The sequence below is a fragment of the Delphinus delphis genome, chromosome 10 (assembly GCF_949987515.2).
Source record: "Delphinus delphis chromosome 10, mDelDel1.2, whole genome shotgun sequence".
Classification (NCBI taxonomy): Eukaryota; Metazoa; Chordata; class Mammalia; order Artiodactyla; family Delphinidae; genus Delphinus; species Delphinus delphis.
Window position 1 is genome coordinate 1,928,751 of NC_082692.2, and position 14,857 is coordinate 1,943,607.

The window sequence follows — 14,857 nt, forward strand, 5'->3', positions numbered from 1 at the left end:
GGGGTTAGAGGTCAGGAGAGAAGGGCACCCTTGGGAGGAAGGCGGATTGCGCTGACTACATTGTCCTTGATGCTTGGCATCTGGGGCCTTGATCCTGGAGAGACTGCGGGCCCAGGACCGGCGGGTTCCCAGAGATGGGGAACGACTCCGCTGCAAGCGCACCTTGACACACAAACCAAGCAGCTCAGTGCCCTCACTCTCAATTCCCCCCTTCATCAAAGTCCCACCGGCCCTAACCCACCCCAGCACCAGGCAGCTAGAGCCCACCCGCGCAGCCCGAGCCCAAACTATGCAGTCCACCCCCAAGCTTACCTAGTGCACCTGCCGTGTCCTGCCTGTTCCTTCCTGCAAGAGCCCAAATAAAGGCCCCGGTAAAGGCCCCACCACCTGTGGCCTCTCCTCCTCTGCTTGCTGGCCCACCTGGGTGCTTCCCAGGTCCCACGCAATGTGGCGTGTCATCGTGTGCCTCCTGTCGCTGGAGATCTGTGCCTATAAACCTCCTTCATGACACTCACGTCCACGTCAGCTGCCTTGGGAGGCCGGATTAGAGCAAATCCCCAGTTCATTCTTAACACAAGGGCTGTGAGTGGGAGTGGCTTGGGCAGAGGAGGGCTTCTGGGAGGCTGCCTACCTGCCATGTCTTGACGGGTGGTCACGCAGGGGTATGGATTTGGGGATAATGCACTGACTTGTACACATAACTTGTGTGCTTTGCTGCGTGTATGTTATACTTTAACAGAAATCAGTACAAAGTAGCAAGAAAACACACTGAACATCGGTAATCATTTCCTGTCTTTCCCCTCCCACCCCTACCCTCCAACCAGGATTAGTCAGCTTGAAGCTGGTCGGGGCCCTCTGCCACCCAGCATCTCCACTCCCCTAACTGTGCTGGGTGTGCCCGAGGGATTCAGAGGACCTAGTGAGCCCCTGCCCTTCCTGTTCTCCTACACCCAGCCACACTCAAACCCCCAAGTCCAAGTAAGAAGCGTCCTGTCTACTCTCTCATGTGGGGACACGTCAGTCCTTGGTTCAAGGCGCCCAATGGCAAAGGTGGTGCCGAATAAATTTTTCAAAGATCCACAGGTAGGTTCGTAGAATCCATGGCAAGGAGAAAACGCCAGACCGGCACCAACAGATGTTTGAGAACTAATCGTCCTTCTGTTACTGACCTCAAGGGTAATTGTATTGTGGTTAGGGAACATGATCTCTATATTACTTCAATGGTGAGAAGTGTTTTGACACTTGCTTAATGACCCAGTATATGGTCAATTTGTGTAAATACCCCTTGTGTTCAGATACATCCTAAATCCATTACGGGCAGTGTTCTCTATATGACCATTGGCATGAGTGCACTAATCACTTTATCCAACTCTGTACTTAGATTCACTACTCATGTTTAGCAAGATAATGACTAAATACCAGTATTTCTAGCAACAAACAGAAAATGAAATTAAAAGAAAAGTACCACTTAAAATAGCATCAAAAAAATCAAGTACCTGGAAATATAGCTAATAAAATATATGCAAAACCTCTATACAAAAAAAAATTTAACATTATTAACAGAAATGTTTAAAAAACTAACGGAATGAATGTATCACGTTCATTGAGTGGACTCAATATTGTAATGATAGTCGTTTTTCGCTGACTGATTTTTTAAATCAATCCCAATCCCAATAAATATTCCATAGAAAGGGTGTGCGTTTGTGTGTGTGTATGCACTTGCGTGTGTGTGAAGCTAGGCAGGCTGAAACAGATCTTTGCAGGTACTGACATTTGACGTATGACAGGTGACAAGGCATCAGTGGGGAGATGATAGAATATTTTAAAAAGGTAGCAGCAATTGAATATATGAAAAAAATTAAAGAAAGAAAGATGAGGAGAGAGAGAGAAGGAAGCAGGGAGGGAGGGAGGGAAGGAGGGATGGAGGGAGGAAAGAAAGAAAGAGAGAAAGAAAGAAAGAAAGAAAGAAAGAAAGAAAGAAAGAAAGAAAGAAAGACAGAAAAAAAAGGAAGAAAGAAAGAAAGAAAAAGAAAGGAAGGAAGGAAGGAAGAAAGAGGGAAAGGAAGAAAGGAAGGAAAATATTCCTTACCTCACACTATACCAAAAAATCAATGCCAAGGGTATTTAAGATCTATGAAAGCAATATGAAAAATAAAATGAAATAAATTTTAGAAGAAAATGTAGGAGAATTTTCCATGAGTTTGGGGTAGGGAAGAAGTTTTTAAAGAAGAAAAAGAAAGCATTTACTATAAAGGGAGTGACTAATAAATCTACTACTTTAAAAATAATCATTTCTCTTTATTCCCAAGACAACATTAAGACAGTTAAAAAGACAAGCCCCACAACCGAAAGAGAATTGAAAGGCATACAATGGACAGATGGTTATCGTGTTTGTGTATAACTTTTACAAAGCACATTAAAAGCACATTAAAAAAACCCAAGCAAACAATTTGAATAAACACTTTAAAAGAGGAAATCGAAATGGCTTATACATGCATAAAAAGGTGTTAAATACAAACTTACAAGCTTAAAACATAATGAGATCTCTCCCACTCACATTGCCAAAAACTTTGAAAATTCTGCAATTCAAAGTGTTGCCAAGAACGTAGACCCACTGGGCTTCTCTCACTCCTGGGGGGATTACAAACTGGGAAAACTACTTTGCAAAATAGGTTGGTGATCATTATTCAAGTTCAGTTGTTTAAGAATGTCGACCCAGCAACCTTCTCCTAGAGAAGCGTATTCCCATTTTACATCCTGACATCTATAGGAATGCTGGAGGTACCTTTCTCGGTGAGCCCCAAAAATCAGCGACAGCAGAATGGGGACATAAATCGTGATATATCCACCCAATGGAATACTATATAGTAACGAACATGGACACGTTGTTGCTGCATTCACAGCATGGATGAAGCTACAAATCATAAGTTGAGCAAGAGAAGCCGGATTCAGAAGACGACGTTTCAACTTTAGTTCATTTATGGAAATCTCAAAATCAGGCTGAAGCAAACTGTACTGCTTAGGAATAGAGCAGAAGGGTAAAACCACAGAGGAAAGCAAGGAAATTTTCGCAAAGTTAGAAGAGTTGTTACTTGTGGGGAGACAAGAGGAAGGGGCTGTGACCGGGGGAGTCACATGGAGCAGAGGCAGCTTCCTGTGCACGGCAGACTTGCTGTCTTGACCTGGGTCCCACGGTGCATGCTTTATAATTAACTGTTCAATTCACCTTATGACCTGTGCACTGTATTTCACAATAAAGCAAAAGAAGTGATGTCAAGTCATCTGCCAGATTAACATAGCTCAAAATGCCTGGTAAGTTGTTGTAATTATAGTTGCAAAGTCAAGTTGAGAAGTCCTTGAAGAGGCTCCTAGTGCAGGAACTGTGGGCAGACGTACATCCCAAGGACGGGAGGGAGCGAGGAGCCTCCCATTGCCCGGGTCCAGCTCGATGGTCACCCAGTGGTCACGTCCTCTCCACGACCTCCTGTGACACACAGGAGGCTGGTCCCCGGCCGGAATGCCGTGTGGCAGATGCAGCCATGACAACAGCGTGCAGGAATCGGGGCGAAGGCTGGTCCTTAAGGGGCTGGGCCAGCCCTGGCAGGGTGGCCTGAAGACGTGAGGACAGACCCTGTCCCCTGAGTGTCCCCCAGGGTTGGGAGTGCTGTGCAGTAGCAGCTGGAATTTTACAGTCCTCTTGATTTTGTTCAGAAGTTTCTAGTCGGATAAAACAGGTTACAGGGGAGACAAGCTTGCCACGCACTTGTTGCATTCAGTGATGGTACAGACTAATGAATTTAGCATTCTTATAAGAGTATGAAGACCTAGACTCGTCTTGAAGAACTGCCAGCCTTGAGTCCGGGTCGTCTGAAACACCAGGTCGCCATGTGAAAAGCTGAGCACCCCCGGCTGTGCTCCCCAGAGCAAAATAGACTTCTAGAAAAGGAACTGGAAAAAGCAAAAATCAGATGCTCAAAACAAGGTGAATTAACGAAAGAAGGAGCTATAAGGACAGAGTCGTTGAAGGTGAATCTGATTCTAAATAGGACACACGTGAGAGTGAGCACACCCACCCCGTCCCTCGTCAGCGGACCAGTCTAGGGCCACAAGGAGAGCGTCACCCCGAGAACACACAGCGTGCACCCCTTTCTTCCAACCTGAAGTCCTAGAGGCACCACCTCTTCACCCCCTCCCCTCAGGGGAATATATGGATGCCACCAACACTGCTTCCCTCCAAGTCCTCCTGGCCGGCTCGCCCTACAAGCATAAGGGGACTGTCGGTCCTCTAAGGGGTTTCCTCATGACCGAATTATTCGTCCTGCTCACACAGCCTGAAAGTGGACGTGAGCTCCTCTCAGACTTGTCCCCACCTTCAAATTGCTGATTATTGGACACCCAGAACATCCACAAAAATCTTGATTTTTTTTCCTCTCTTCAAAAGTAATTTTGAATTCTCTTGTTTTCCGATTCAGTTTAAGAAATTAAATAAGTGAATTGTTATACTTTTGATCAACTTGAAGCTTGGTGGGGTTGAGGTCTCACAGTGGTGTTTTGTAAGTATGTTCAATGGGATTATTATGAGCACATTATCTCCATGTTGGAGTGCACTCTAGATAACAAGCTCTTTTATTTTAGAGATTCAATCTCTAAACATAAACAAAATTTATAATAGTCCATGAGCATGGAAACATTTTAAACTTAAACAGTAATTTTTGTATACCAGGTGCTGTATTTACTATAGTTAAAAGAGAAATGTGGGTGCTTCCCTGGTGGTGCAGTGGTTAATAATCCGCCTGGCAATGCAGGAGACACAGGTTCGAGCCCTGGTCTGGGGAGATCCCACATGCCGCAGAGCAACTAACCCCATGGGCCATAACTACTGAGCCCACGCGCCTACAGCACGTGCTCCGCAACAAGGGAAGCCACCGCAATCGGAAACCAGCGCACCTACCTTGATCCCCACAGGATTGGAAGGGACACCATTCAGCCCGTAACAGGATCGCAATGTCTCAAGACAGTTCCTGCACAGGTAGGCATAGCCTTGTCTTGCTAACTTAAAAAGCTGTTCCCCAATATACTTTTTATCAAACTGCTTGAATTGCTTTCCTTTGAAGTATATAGCATTACTGAGGACCCGTTTTGTCAATAAATCAACTGACTTGGCAGGCAATACCTCTACATTTTGTCTTTTTTTAAAAAAAGAAAGAGAATAGGTCTAAGTAATATTAAACCACACAAGCTGGGATAATACACAGAGGAACACACCATGAGCTGAGGGCCACCTTCTCAAACTGTGTTACGGTCGCTATGCCTGGAAGCCAAGTTAACATACGTGGGCCGCTGCCATGAAGCCCTGATCCCTGCGTTTTCACAGCGTGCTTGAAAGTATTGACAAGTTGGAGTTTGGGCCGTTGTCTCTGCAAGAGGCAAATTGTAATCCTTTGAAAAAGAAGTTAGGGATGAACAGAAGAACCACATTAAATAGTTCATGAAATAGAGAAATGTCTATAAAATAAACGGGCAGGTTGGGGACGGTGAGAGAGTCCCTGCACCTGGCTTTAGGAAGAAAGCTTTTCGGGACAGAATGATGAGAACTGTGCCACGGCAGGTGTAGAGGAATACAGCGGGATTGGGAGGAAAAGGCACTCGTGTGGGACTGGGGTGGCAGTGAGGACCCTCGTGGAAGGCAGGGTGTCTGGGCTGAGACTCACCGGGACCTATCCTGTCCCAGGCATTGCCCTCAGGGCCAGAGATGCATAGAGCTAGTTAATCCACCCTAAAGGACCCGTGGGAGGTGGGTCCTACCTTGATCTCCACAGGACACAGAGTAAGGAGGGTTCTCACAGCCCCTACGGAAGGAGTGTCAGAAGCAGGAGTCATTGCCACTCGTAATGTCAGATCATACTGGGGCAAGTTTCTTTTATTTATTTATTTATTTTCATTTTTACGTCCCCAGCATCTGGGCCAAAGTCAACATTCAAAGTGTTCGTTAAATTAAGCTTTAAAAAAGGAGGGATTGGGCTTCCCTGGTGGCGCAGTTGTTGAGAGTCCATCTGCCGATACAGGGGACACAGGTTTGTGCCCCGGTCCGGGAGGATCCCACATGCCGGGGAGCGGCTGGGCCCATGAGCCATGGCCGCTGAGCCTGCGTGTCCGGAGTCTGTGCTCCGCAACGGGAGAGGCCACAACAGCGAGAGGCCCGCGTACCGCAGAAAAAAAAAACAAAGAAGAACAGATACCCATGCCAAGTTAATGGGTGTAACCAGCCAACAGGACTGAGCTTACAAAGGAGATTAAAGATTCATTTTTGGATAGTAGTTACACTGGTAAAGATCTATGAAAATGGTCACCATTGAAAGGGCAGGTAAAATGCTCCAAGCCTGACCTTGCATTTCTAGTCTCTATGGGGAGGAAAGTCTGCCGAGGAACAGGATGCTAGTGGAGGGATTGTGCCGAATGAAGAAAATGAACGGGTGGTCGGCGGTGAAATACTCCTCTGTCGGCTGGAAGGCCGTTCCGACTATGCCGACCGCGGTGGCAGCCGCCGCCTCAGTGCCCTCCTCGTTCACCTCCACGAAGGACTTGTGGACCACCTTCGATACAGAGAGGCCTCCGGCTCCTGATATGCCGGACAGGTCAGCCTTGCCACTGAAGAGATCCTGCATACCCAGGGAGGCCAGCAGAGTGCTGAGCTCGTAGCTCTCCTCCAGCTTAAACCTGGGCAGCTGGACATTGACCTCAAGGAGATCCAGATTCTCGGGTCTGGTCCACTCACGCAGCTTTTCCAAAGTCAGCTGTTGCTCAATCTGGATTCGGAATGGGCAAAAACAAGAGCTGAAATCATTTTATAGAAGGAAGTTAATGAAGCATTGTTGGAATGAACGGGCTCCCTAGCTTCCTTCACGTTTTGTACCAACACAGATTCCATTTGGAGCATTTCATTTCTTTCTGGCTATTGGTGATAATGAACAGAGCTGCGTTCCCAGCCACCAAGGGCCCATCCACCCAGGACTCACCAGGCCCCTGCCACATGGGTCACGGGCCGTCCTGGCTAAAATTGCCCTAATTGGTCGCGTGATGCAAGAGGGTGCTTTAAAGCTTTCTTCCATTATTTCATTCTGTTTATTCTGAACCCCAGTGATCACTGTGTTTATCTGGGAACCTCACACAGCGGAAGTTATCTCTGATAGATGTAGCCCATTGGTAAACACAGAAATGGCCCTAGTTCCTCATCTAAAATGGGATAACAGTAGCACATACTTGGAGCGCTGTAAGTGCTGAATGAGTCACCCTACACAAGTGCTGTGTAAGGTCAGCTACTGTCATTACTATTATCACTGCTACTGCACTGGAACAGACGCACATTCCACTTTTCTACTGGTGCTGGTCATTCCAGACTTTCTTTTTGATAATCAGGAACGGACAAGTATGCAAATACAATTGAAAGAAGGAACACAGTGGTTTTAACTTACGCTCTAGAGCTGCAAATGGCTAATATTAAACGCCATCCAACAGCAAGTTAGGTCAGGGATGGGGGAGGGGAAAAGCCCACAACAGGCCAGAGACACTGAAGCAAAACCTCACTCTTCACAGTTTTGCCTCTTCCTGGCCCTGGCAAGAGATACGATTGCCTTTGAATTACAATAAGAGAAACCGCAGACAAAGTTCAGGTTAGGCAGCGGGCTTCTCTCTCAGGCTAACGGGCCACGTGGATCTTTTCCTGTCATGTAGCAGTTGGACATTTAATGCACAACCTACGTGAACTGGGGTGACAATGACCAGATTTTACAGCACATGGCGAAACTATAATGGTCGAGGGTTTTTAATTTTAAAAAACTGTTTTAATGAAACAGTCCCCATTTATGGCACGGGCCTCCAAAGCTCATCTAAGGGAGTCTCCACGAGCTGCCCCTGGCCAGCGTTCCACTCGGTCTGTACCTTAGATGTTCCCGCCATGTTGTGCACCGATAGTAGCTGAACATTTAAATGTGGGCCTTCCATAAAAAGGAACGAAACTGAGTTATCTGTAATGAGGTGGATGGACCTAGAGTCTGTCATACAGAGTGAAATAAGTCAGAGAGAGAAACACAAATACCGTATGCTAAGGCATATGTATGGAATCTAAAAAAGCGGTACTGATGAACCTAGGGGCAGGCCAGGAATAAAGACGCAGACCTACTAGAGAAGGGACTTGAGGACTCGGGGAGGGGGAAGGGTAAGCTGGGATGAAGTGAGAGAGTGGCATTGGTAGCGTGGCATATACGCTACCGAACGTAAACTAGATAGCAAGTGGGAAGCAGCTGCATAGCACAGGGAGATCAGCTCGGTGCTTTGTGACCACGTAGAGGGGTGGGATAGGGAGGGTGAGAGGGAGACGCAAGAGGGAGGAGATACGGGGATATATGTATACGTATAGCTGATTCACTTTGTTATACAGCAGCAACTAACACAACATGAAGCAATTATACTGCAATAAAGATATTAAAAAACGTACAATAAAAAAATAAATAAAATAAAATTATATGCACAGGAAAAAAGAAGTTCTCATCACAAGAAAAAAAATTATAACTGTGTGGTGATGGATGTTAACTAGACTTATTATGGTAACCCTTTCACATCATATGCAGTTATAGAATCATTATGTTGTACTCCTGAAACTAACATAATGTTACATGTCATTATACCTCGATAATAAAAGTCCCTATAAACATAAATAAATAAATGTGGAGCTTCGCACTGGCACACGTGGATGGGCTACTTTACAAAGGAGTGACGGGAAACTGGGAAGGAACACCGGGTCACCTCACTAAACAAAGAACAAGCCCCTATACCCGACACACACACACACACACACACACACACACACACACAGGGTCCGCGCATCACTCGGGGTGGGGAGGCGCACCTTCCTCAGCCCCGTGGACTCGTCCAGGATGTCATCCGGCAGCAGGATGACCATGCTGAGGTCCTTTCCCTCGTAGGGCAGTTCCAGCACCTGGCACTTAAGGTCCTTGATGTGGCCAAGCCGAAACCTCTTCTTCTGATACATCATTTTCACTAGTTTTGTGTCTTTCTGAACAATTAAAACACAGATCACTAACACTGTTGTCAGCGTGGCTTTAGAGCACACAGTCTTCTAGAAGGTCACCTGCCCTCACCTTATTCAGTCTGAAAGCTGCATCTTCTGTGGCCTCCATCATGAATTTCTCCTGCCAGTTTCCCTTGAAATAGATGGCATTCACCAGCACCAGCTTAGTCATGCTATCAACCCCACCTGAGGCCAACAGCTCTGGAATTTTCCCTAAAAAGACAAAGTTAGCTTTTTAAAAATCCACCTATCAGAATTCCACATTTGAACTGACCTTTGCTTAGCAATGAAATGCCACTCAAATTCTTCCTTCTATTTAATTTCCTTTAACATGGTACTAGGTCAGCCAAGCCCCCGGGGTGCTTCTACTTTAAATAAACCAGCTTGAGGGGCAGATCAGGGGGACACAATCTGCCCCCAAAGGGCCGATGCTTCAAAACAAGTCAATTGTTTAAAGGCTAAAACCAGGAAAACTCTTCTTTTCTGGAACGTGGGATAAGTAGTGGCCTCATTTTGTGACTGGCCATTCTTTTTCAGGAAAAGAACAATTTCTTAACCAAAATGTTTTGTCACTAATAAATAGCTCCCTTTTTCAAATCTTCCAAGTTAGATGCCTGACTCTCACAGGAAAGCTTTTGACAAATATCCAAAAGGTAGGACAGTTCCTCCCCTGAAACACAGGCCCCACTCATGACGTGGCATGGCCGTGACAGTCCCTGATGGAAGGAACACAGGTGTCCTGTGGGTGCCTCAACCGTTCCGTGACTACGACAGTAACACAAACCAGAAAGAGAGCCTGAGGAGACGCAGCCCCACCTCCCGACCCTGGTTTCTTAGACAAGATGCTGGCGAAAAGTATTTATGGCCACAGCAGCTTGTAAATATTGATTCACAAGATTTTCATCTCTTTTAGTCTTCGTTCAATGTTAGTTTTCATTTTAAAATGTAGTTTGGGGAACTTATGGGTAGAAAACATTTAGCATCTTCAGTTAAATCATGTTTACATTTCCACTTTGAGGAATTCCTACATTTGAAAGCTCTCTGGGGACATCCCCCCGTGGTGCAGTGGTTAAGAATCCGCCTGCCAATGCAGGGAATAAGGGTTCGAGCCCTGGTCCGGAAAGATCACACATGCCACGGAGCAACTAAGCCCGTGCGCCACAACTACTGAGCTCGCCCGCCTAGAGCCCGTGCTCTGCAACAAGAGAAGCCACCGCAATGAGAAGCCCACGCACCTCAACGAAGAGTAGCCCCCACTCACCTCAAGTAGAGAAAGCCTGCGCGCAGCAACGAAGACCCAACGCAGCCAAAAATAAATATATAAAATAAACAAATTTATTTAAAACGGAAGGAGGGAAGGAAAGAAAGAAAAAAGAAAGGAAGGAAGGAAGGAAAGAAGGAAGAAAGAAGAAAGGAAGGCCTGGCCCTGTCTGGCCCTGGGCAGTTGGGCAGTGCAAGGTGGACCCCAGGGTCAGGCTGAGGGGCTAGGGAAGGGGAGAGGGAGTCACCTGCAAGGGGCAGGCGGGTGGACGAAAGGAAGCATCAGTGTGTACGATCAGGGCTGCCCTCGCTCACCTTCCGTCTGCCCTTTGACCCACTCGTTTATGGTCTTCCTTGCGTCTTCGGCGGCCTGCAGAAAATCCACACTGGCCAGTTCAGCACCGTACATTTTCTGAGTTGAAGCTAAGAACTCCTGTTTAAGGAAAAAAAAAAGGAAATGTGAGTAACTCCTACTCCATACAGAAATGGTTTTGTAAAATCCTGAAAAGCAACAGAAATTGTCCCAAAAGGCATATTTCATTGTAACAAAAAAAATTCTAACCCTTCTACATTTTTTACTATAGTGAAAAACACACAGCATTCAACTGACGACCTTAAGCACTTTTAAGTGTACAGTTGAGTAGTTTCAGTGTTGTATAAAATTTACCAACTCCTGGGGACTTCCCTGGCGCTCCCGTGGTTAAGACTCTGTGCTTCCACTGCAGGGGGCAGGGGTTCAATCCCTGGTCAGGGAACTAAGATCCCACATGCCACGCGGCACAGCCCAAATAAAATAAAACAAAATTTACCAATTCTTTTCTACCCCTTGACTAACATTTTCATAAACAAGCAAATACTGATTGTACTTGAAAGTGAATCATGGAATTCACTCTTGCTTTAGCAAAACAGCCAGGGTCAATCTTTTCACTGTGGAGACTAGAAAATGAAATCACATCCATTTCCGGGAAAACTGTCTGTCGTGTTTTCATTCTGGATGATTTTGCTGAATGTTTATAAAACTTAAAGCTGACTTCTGTGACTTGATTTTGTTGGAAAAGAGTCTGCATTGTCTAGTGAGTTTTGGAACACGAAGAGCAAAGTACTTACAGGGAGGAAATCATAGCTTTTCTCTCCATATAACCTGTTAGCAAGTTTCAGAATGTAGGGAGCTCCATGTTTGTTGATATCAGCATTCAAACTCTGAAATCCCGAATGAATCTCCTCAACCTCTTTGAAATAGAGAGCCTAAAAGAAAGAACACATTATTTCTATAACCATTTCTTTTGAAATTATAAGCTGGTTCCTTGGCATTTGCTTCCATCAAATCAAATTAATATTACTAATTATTGATGATCCCCAGCCATCTTCATATTCCATTTTTCATTGGAGAACAAGTAATAGAAAATCCAAAATGTATGTCTTGGTGAAACATAATAAGGACATTGGAAACTGTTTTCCCATCCCTTTTTTGGTATAATTAGAGTTCCACAAATAGGAGTGGTTAACAAGCTAAATATTTACACAAGTCTGCTTTTTTCCCCAAAATCAGAAGTGGTAAGTTCATATGTATATTCTATACAAATATAATTTTACTGAAAGTTCTCAGAAATAAACAGTAAAGGTAAGAAGCATCAGCTATGTAAGAACACAGAGATGGTACAGATTGAGAGGTTTTTATTTCTTTTCCTTGCAGTACTGGCATCAGTAACTCACTTACTTAAAAATAATTTCCTTAAACTTAACATGGGGCAAAGTTGAATTCCCATACATCAGTTACATCTAGAGGCCCCTTATGGTTTTATGAGGCCTGGGCTGGTTCCTTGCTTTTAAGGCACAAGGAAGAACCGCCACCGTGTACAAAGGCCACTTACTCACTGAGATGTGGAATGTGCGTGGGGGTGCTGTGACGGATCTCTTTACTGGAAACGGGGGTAAAAACTTAAGACTGTTCTTTTCTGAGCTTATAAAGTTCCTGGAAAGCCTCAAAACACAAGCTCAGCTTACCTTGCAGGGGACGACTAACAATGACTAGTACCGGGGTTCTTTTTAAAGTGGATTTTTAAAAACTTTCAAACGCTTTTGTATCTGCAGTGATGAAAAAGGTTGGTTTTTCCTAAAGTACAGAAATAGAAGCTTTGCAGCTGGAACAGGCCCATAAACGTGAATCCGGGCTGGACCTTCCCTGGCTCTAAGTGCAGCGCAATCTGTGACCCGTGTGTTAGAAAGACCTTCACTTTCACCCCTCTTTTCAAGGAAAGCCAGAGTTCCCCACTCAGCATAAAGCACGCCCCGCACACAGGTGCCCTCCACACCCACCAAGGACAGGCAGGACCCTCAGCATCCCCGCCCCCTCTCCCTGCAGGGTCCTACTGCTCACACGGGAACGGGGGTCACAGCCCACCAGGGCACACCTGGTGCCAGGCCCAGGGGTAGGAACACGGACTCACAGGCTCTCGTGTCCCCTTGACTTCTCGACTAGGTGTCATTATGCTCAAAAGTACCAAGACACAGCCGACATTACGGGAGTCGCTGAGCATCACAGGCAAAGCGGAAACTGGACAGTCCTGGGCGGGGGAGGGCGTGGCTTACAGGAAAGCCTTGCAGACTCCTTGCGGGAACGGAAGCAGCGCAAGGCAGGGGGTTGTAGGCTTTCTTCCTGCTCTGTCCTCAGTCCCACTAAAAGCAAAGCCTGGCACATCGCAGGTGCTCAGTAAAGACTGGGTCATGAATGACAGCCTGCATCCCAGTGGATTTTTCCTGGGGCTTTTTCTGAAAGTCTGACTTCATGAAGTATAATGTATAATATAACACACAATGCTGAACACCGAAATACAGTTTTGTACAAACGCGCTGCAAGAGCTCAAAGGCACAACTTTCTGGTACGGTCTGTGCGGTAGGCACCAGCTGGGAGAGCTAGTTTCTGCTCACCTTGGACATCTGCGCCGCGGTATTGCCTCTGGTCCCCAGAAAGACCATGGCCAGCGCTGATGAAATGCTGAAGGGGGAGATGAAGATGTTGCCAGCAGGATCGCTCTTGTTCAGGGCGCCGAACAGGTCCAAGGCGAAGCGGGTGTTTGCCGCGCTCAACTGCTCCATGGTGAGGCTGCAACACAGAGCAGAGCCCTGAGCTGCCCCCTGCCACACCAGCCAATCGACAACGCCACTTCCCCATCTCCTCCTCAACTCACGCCAGCCACCTTGAAATACCCTGCAACGAACTTGTACTTTCTCTCTCCCTCTCTGTCTCTCTCTGTCTCTCTCTCGCGGAGGGCAAGAACACTCCATGTGCACTACTGTGGGAGCTTGGGGCGACTGGCCAAGGCTTCAGCAGTGACATGGGATCAGGACTCCGTGTCCTAAAGGGCCCTGGCCGTGCAGACAGGTGCATCTGGGCCCTTCCCTACCACACGTGGGAGCGCACACTTCCCACCCTCCGTTCAAGTCTCTGATTCATTTGAGCCATGAATCCACTGCCCACTTTTACCTGAAAAAGAATGTTTCTATTAGAAAGTCATAGCTACCTGCTACTCATTAAAGCAAATTCCCGCAAAAGAGACAGAAGTATCCTCGTTTTTGAGATTCACTTGCTGGTGTTTAGAGAGGTCCCCAGTCTCACAGCTGGTGAAGGATCTGAGAGTGGGAAGCCAACACAGGCCCCGGGGTCAGGTAGGGCAGCCCGACAAGGAGAAGGTGACAAGTATCCTCTGTCACTCCCGCGGGCACGGAGGGGCTGCAGGTGAAGCACCTGGCCTTGCGCTCAGCTCAGCCAAGCACTCTCCCCACCTGACCTCGACTCTCAGCCCACATACAATCGAGCAAGAGGAACAGTCGTGCTGGCTGCCCAGCGTGTAAGTGCTAAGTTGAATTATTACTGTTGCTGCTGATAAATAATCTCTAGGATCGCACTGGCCTCCCTTCCCTGCCTCCAGCCGCAGAAAGGAGAAGCCGCTCCGCCGGGGCTGCCTGGAAACCCTCACAGAGAGAGAAACATTCAGGACTCCGGCTTCGGCTTCCGCTTCCGCCTTCAGGCCCCAGGGAACGACCTCCGTCTGCCGCAGGCCGCCCGGTTTGGTCTCCCGGGACGCAGCGCCGGGGACTCTGGGTGGGGCGCAGGGCAGGTGGCGGTAACCACCGGACTCAGGGACCCCGCGAGGCGCACGGCGGGGCGGGGTGCCCATCGGACGCGGGGACCCCGCGGGGCGCACGACGGGGCGCGGTGACCACCGGACGCGGGCACCCCGCGGAGCGCACGGCGGCGCGGGGTGACCACCGGACGCGGGACCCCGAGGGGTGCTCGCGGATCGGAGCCTCTCCCGCCCGGCCCAGATCGCTACCCGGCCTTACCCGCTGCTGGGCTGTCTGGGCGAGGTGCGTGGTCTGGGCAGAGCGCAGAGCGCGGCCCTTATAGGCAGAAGGGAGTGTCCCCGGAAGGCGGGGCGGCGCGGGTGGGCGGGGCACAGGGCGGGCCAGCGCGGCTCCAGGCAGCGCGTTCCTGGGGGCCCAGCACCT

At 47.7% G+C, this 14,857-nt stretch overlaps 1 protein-coding gene across 2 annotated transcripts; it reads right to left on the minus strand.

The window, feature by feature from the left end:
- Window positions 1–5,899: 5,899 nt before the first annotated feature.
- Window positions 5,900–14,761, minus strand: LOC132432876 (leukocyte elastase inhibitor-like). 2 transcript variants are annotated; one of them, XM_060023736.1, is made up of 8 exons: window positions 14,693–14,727; window positions 13,870–13,978; window positions 13,277–13,451; window positions 11,456–11,593; window positions 10,664–10,781; window positions 9,159–9,301; window positions 8,906–9,073; window positions 5,900–6,806 (listed from the first exon to the last, which is right to left on the minus strand). In XM_060023736.1, exons 2-8 carry the CDS (start codon window positions 13,878–13,880, stop codon window positions 6,402–6,404), a joined length of 1,158 nt encoding a protein of 385 aa, XP_059879719.1. In that variant the 5' UTR covers window positions 13,881–13,978; window positions 14,693–14,727; the 3' UTR covers window positions 5,900–6,401. The 2 variants fall into 2 exon arrangements, with proteins under 2 accessions (XP_059879719.1, XP_059879720.1); XM_060023737.1 differs by lacking the exon at window positions 13,870–13,978 and having other exon boundaries at window positions 14,693–14,761.
- Between the last annotated feature and the right edge of the window lie 96 nt (window positions 14,762–14,857).